Here is a 5,521-nt window from a genome sequence, read left to right on the forward strand (position 1 = left end):
AGCACAGCAGGTGGAAGGAGGCGTGTCCTGGGAGCAGAGGAGGGCAAAAGCAAGTCTCCAGAAGAGCACTGGTAATGGCCAACGGCCCCCCGCCCCCCGGGAAGATACTGCCCTTCCGTGGCCGTTAGAGAAAGGCCCAGGAACACACAAAGAAAGGAGAGCGTCGGGGCCCAAGCCGGTGTTCGGACAAGTGACATGAGGGGCAGGGGGAGGTGAGCACCACCGGTTCTGCGCGACCCCGTGGGACAGAAGGGGGCGGCGCGAAGGCGTGGCGTCCCGCGGTGACGGAGGGCGCACGTGACCGGCCCGCGCCAACTCGCGCTTGCCCTGCTCTAGTGTTAGACTCGGCCGTTGCTCGCTACCTTCTCGGTCCCTGCTCCCGGTGGCCCTGAGGGACTGCGGGCCGAGGTCAGCCCCCAAGAGTAGGAGGCGCGGGGGCAGCAGGTAAGGAACCCGGAGGGGGGTCCCCAGAGGTGGCGTGAGGGAGCGGACACGGCCTGTGGACCCCTTCCCGGGGATCCGGTTGCCCCGGGGCGGAGTCTGCAGCCCCCATGCCCCCTGCGGCCTGGCGTTTGGCCACAGAAAACGGTAGGCCTTCTCTGGGGGCGGGCCGCGCGGCCCTGAGGCGGCTGCCTGCTTCTCGCAACACAGCGAGCTTTTCCGGCACCCCCGCCCCGCCCCCTTTCTTCTCGGGGTAGAAAATGGTGGTACTGCAGGTCTGCGAGTCGAAGTGTCGCGGCGGCGCACTTGCAGCAAGAATCGGGAGGAGCAGGAGACCGCGAGGATAGGCCCAGGTCTGTGCGGGGGACAGTTGGGCTGTGGGGGGAACGTGTGGATAGCCCTAAGACCCCCCAAATACCACCCCCTACCCTGTCCTCCATTTTGGTGCCGGCAGAGACGTGGGCATGGATAGGCAGGGAAAATGGTCGGTTTTGGGCGAGGGAGGGGGAGAGCTTGGACTGGGGGCCCCCTAGAGGGCATAAGGAGCCTCTCAGGTGGGAAAACGAAAATTTGAAGAACCTTTACATCCGGGGCTGGAAGTCTTGAGAGGTGCTTAGTAGGGCCTCTGTCCTCGGTGCTGATCAGTCCACCCAGAAAATAGTCTCTTCTCTCTTTTGTCTCCTAGGAGCAATGGCGTCCAAAGAGGAACAAGCAGTAAAAAATCTCTACATGGAAAATGCCAACCAGGAGAATGAAAACAAGGATGAAAAGGGGCAGGATGCTAATAAAGGAGAGCCTTTCGCCCTCCCTTTGGAAGCTGGTGAATATTGTGTACCTAGAGGAAATCGTAGGAGGTTCCGTGTTAGGCAGCCCATCCTGCAGTATAGATGGGACATGACTCAGAGTCTTGAAGAGCCACAGGCAAGGATGAGAGAAGAGAATATGGAAAGGATTGGGGAGGAGGTGAGGCAGCTGATGGAAAAGCTGAGGGAAAAGCAGTTGAGTCATAGTCTGCGGGCAGTTAGCACTGACCCCCCTCACCATGACCATCATGATGAGTTTTGCCTTATGCCTTGAATCCTGATGTTTTCCCTGAAGTTAGTAGGGAGACACACCTGCTTCCTAAACTTACATGTTTGTGACGTACCTTTGTTGTAAACCTTTTGGTGTTACTTGTTTCTTGTGGGTCTCCTATTACCAGCTTCTAACTGAATGTTGTTTCTGACCCAATCTGTAAGTTTCTGTCAGCAGGAGAGTTTTACCTATTGCATGGAGAGATGTTCTTTATATATTGTGACGTTAATAAAGCAGTTTAAAAAAGCATTCTCTGTTTTTTTCCCTTAAAATCGTATATATTTTATATCTGAATAGACAGTCTAAGGATATATAAAGTAAAATTATCTCTTTATGGTAGAATTATGAATAATTTTTATTTTCTTATCTCTATTTTCTCGCCTTTTTTATTTTTTTACCTGCATTGGACAACTCCCAAATGATGCTGATTGGAGTACTAGATCTTCCCAACGTTTTCAGCATCACATCCACAGATAATTTCTTGTGTTATTCACAGAGACGGAAAGCCATGTTCATCGTCTATCAGATTTATCCATTTAGAACTCTCAGAGGGCATCCTCATTTTCAAGATTTGAGGTCCTGGCAACCCACACATTATATCCTCCATGTACTTTTTATTTCCTTTGGCCACGCCGCCTGGCTTGTGGGATCTTAGTTCCCAGACCAGGGATTGAACCCGGGCCATAGCAGTGAGAGCTCCAAGTCCTCACCACTGGACTGCCAGGGCACTCCCTCTATTTTCTCATTTTTCAAAACAACACATACTACTTAATGAAAGAGCTTGACAACCTGATAAAGCAATGTGAGCACTTACTAAGCACTTGTCACAGAATCCTGGTTTTAGCTTACCTTGGTCTCTTATTTAGAAGTGTAAACCTAATAATGATGAGACATACCTCTTTAAAAATCATTATGTTTATCAGCAAGATGAAGATAATAATCACCTCCCAGGGCTTTTGTGTGCACTTGAGGCAATAAGTTTGTAAGCTTTCTTTAAGCTCATTCCCAGTGGCATATGCATGACCCAACCCTTTAGATATTACCTTCAGCTATTTGGGGAAGTTCCCAAAGCCAGGTCTTCCCTATACTCACAAACAAGTCCAATAGGCTAAGGGGTAGGTAAGTCCATTCCTCTGTTGTGCCCCATTCTCACCATCTCCACAGGTTGTTGATGTTCAGGAATCCTTAAGGTGAGAAAGTCCCACTGTGTCTCTGGAATTCCCAATGAATTGAATCTTCACTCTTTTATAAACTGTGGATAAATCCCCTCTCCCCGTTTAGCTTCATGGAAAGACCTTGCCTGTCTGGGTCTTTCTTAGGTGTAGTTCTTTCCCAAGAAACCTCCATAATTCATGAGACTATACAATGTGTGAGGGAACAGCTCACTTAAAATTTGAGACAGTGCCTCCTCACACCACCCCCGTGAAACCTATGAATATGAAAAGTTATCCTATATTGAGTTGGTTGCCAGGAGATCATGTCAGTGAATTCAGTGGATACCCAAATGTGGACACCTTTATGAGAAGATTGATTGGAGGGCTCCTGGGTTTAAGTGTTCCAGTAGAACTTGGGAAAAAAAGTTGCCTTGCAGTGTGCTAAGTAGGTGAAATACATATTATGCATATTATTTCTTTTGTGGAAATAAACTTAGAATTCTAGAACAGAAGTTGGCAAACCACAGGCCATGAGCCAAATCTGGCCTACTGCTTATTTTTTTGGCCAATGAGCTAAGAATAAATTTTATGTTTTTTAATGGTTGAAAAAAATCAAGAATATTTTGTGACATGTAGAAATCATATGAAATTCAAATTTTGGTGTCCATAAAGTTTAATTGGAATACAGACATGTTTATTAATTTACATATTATCTATGGCTGGTTTTGGCCTACAATGGCAGAATTGAATAGTTGTGAAAGAAATGGTATGGCCCACCTGTAAAGCCTACATATTTATTATCTGGCCCTAACAGAAAAAGTTTGGTAACCCTGCTCTAGAATATAACATCACAATAGCACTTAGGAAACCAAAGGGAAAAGTGGCTAGGCAGGTGAAAATGACATGTAACACAGCAAACCACAGACATCATGAATCAGATGCCTAATCAATTTCAAAGCCCTCCTTCCTCCAGGTGCTTGAGACACAAGGTATTACATTCATGTGAGACAAGTTTATAGAGAGAAAGGCTAAAGTTGAAAAGACAGGAAAATTGATGAACTGAGAAGCTTATGCCCTACCAAACTTCTCACTCTTTTTCTTATTTTATTTTTTAGCCACGCCATGTGGGATCTTAGTTCCTGACTGGGGATCAACCCTGCGCCCCCTGCAGTGGAAGTGCAGAGTCTCAACCACTGGACTGCCAGGGAAGTCTCCCAGACTTACCGCTCTTGATTACCAATATTTGCACCAGCTTCTATGGAAAACAGAAGCATTCTGGCTTTCTTGGCCTAAGGATATTCAGCATTTCCTTCATGAAAAGAAATTGGAAGCTCATATGTGAGTGAATCCATGGTATACCTTGATAGGTTAGACATGCATATGCCCAGAAAAATGTACATCTCTTCGTATATAGGTAGATTCAAGGTGCCCTGTCAACCTCAGAGAATGATGAGTTTAGGATTCTAGTCTCTGGACAGAATGCTTTCTGCTAACCAGCTTCCCTTGGCTCTTAACAGAGTGTTTGGATCTGAAAGGGCATCTAAGAGAGTAGTATGTGAGTGGTCAGGCTCCATGTAAAATGCTTGGGCAAGAAACAACCAGCAGAAAGTGAGCAAAAGACAATAAAGGAGCAGGGCATGAAGTTCCTTTGAGGAGAACAGCTATATCTAAGGTCTGGCTGCATTTGCCTGTTGACATCATTTCTATGTGTTGAGCCTCCTTTTCTCCCTCACAGTGGCCATTCTCCACAAAAGGGATAGACCAATTCTTCCCACAAATGCCTAAAAAATCTAGCAAAGAGAAGGCAGTGAGATTAGAGAGTGTTCCCTTTGTTATCAAAGAAAAACGGTGTTCAAGAAAGTTTTGAGATGTAGATATGGATTGGGTCATTGGAGTTTTAGCACCTCATACAGATCTAGTAGATATCTGATGAATGAAAAACTGAGTAAGTATAGATTTAGTGATATTCAGAAAATGATAAACAAGGATACATGTTTGAATCCTTATGTATTTCTAACAAAATTGAAATAATAATGCAGATAATATAACAGTTGAATACAAATAATTACTGAATTTTTTTCTTTAAAAATACAAATCTATTGAAGGAAATTCAGAAAATAAACTTAAGGGCCACCTTGTGACCAAAGAAAGCAATGCAGTTTGAATTTTCTAGCCAGAGGAAGAGTGCACAGACACTGGACTCTTCCAGGGAGTTGAGATACATAGGAAATGCACTTTGGTTAGAAGTGAAATAAAGCCTTCAAAATTAACCATCACGTGAGACATCAAGCCACATTTATGCTTCAAATGAAAATAGAGTAACAGGGACTGGATTTACTTCCCTAACTAAAACAACTAAAATCAGGACAAAATATATAAAAGAACAATTTTCAGTTGCTGAACATCAGACAGTCGAGGGAAAAGTTCTCTGAGAGAGGGGAAACAACATGAGCCTTCGGATTGCCCCCAACTGTGTATTGTAGAATTTATAACATGTGGGAGTAAAATGTATGTCAATAATAGCACAAAGGTCAGGATATAGGGAATGGAAGTACACAATTTTAAAGTTCTTATTCTATACCTTAATATCACTTGAAGGTAGGTTCTGAAATGTTAAAAATGTATATTACCAACATATGAGATAAAATGGAATCTTAAGAATACTCAGTCAAAAAAATGTTGGAGGGAAAAGAGAACAAAGAACAGATGAGACAAATGTAAACAAATAGCAAGATACTTGATTAAAACCCAAACATGTCAATACCAATAATCACATTAATGTAAATGGTCTAAAGACCTCAATTATAAAGCAGAGATTGTCAGATTGTATAGAAAAGCAAGACACAAATATA

The 5,521-nt window shown here is 44.1% G+C and overlaps 1 protein-coding gene across 1 annotated transcript; it reads left to right on the top strand.

The window, feature by feature from the left end:
- The first annotated feature begins 310 nt into the window (after positions 1-310).
- LOC112400919 (protein BEX1) lies at positions 311-1,764 on the top strand. The gene is made up of 3 exons (XM_024746911.1): positions 311-444; positions 717-794; positions 1,127-1,764. The coding sequence occupies exon 3, from the start codon at positions 1,132-1,134 to the stop codon at positions 1,516-1,518; it is 387 nt and encodes a 128-aa protein (XP_024602679.1). The 5' UTR covers positions 311-444; positions 717-794; positions 1,127-1,131; the 3' UTR covers positions 1,519-1,764.
- Positions 1,765-5,521: the final 3,757 nt, after the last annotated feature.

This window comes from Neophocaena asiaeorientalis, unplaced genomic scaffold (genome assembly GCF_003031525.2).
Source record: "Neophocaena asiaeorientalis asiaeorientalis breed wild unplaced genomic scaffold, Neophocaena_asiaeorientalis_V1.1 scaffold551, whole genome shotgun sequence".
Classification (NCBI taxonomy): domain Eukaryota; kingdom Metazoa; phylum Chordata; class Mammalia; order Artiodactyla; family Phocoenidae; genus Neophocaena; species Neophocaena asiaeorientalis.

What these genes read in the sequence shown, in the direction of transcription:
- LOC112400919 (XM_024746911.1), top strand. Translation starts at nt 1,132, where the DNA reads ATGGCGTCCAAAGAGGAACAAGCAGTAAAAAATCTCTACATGGAAAAT.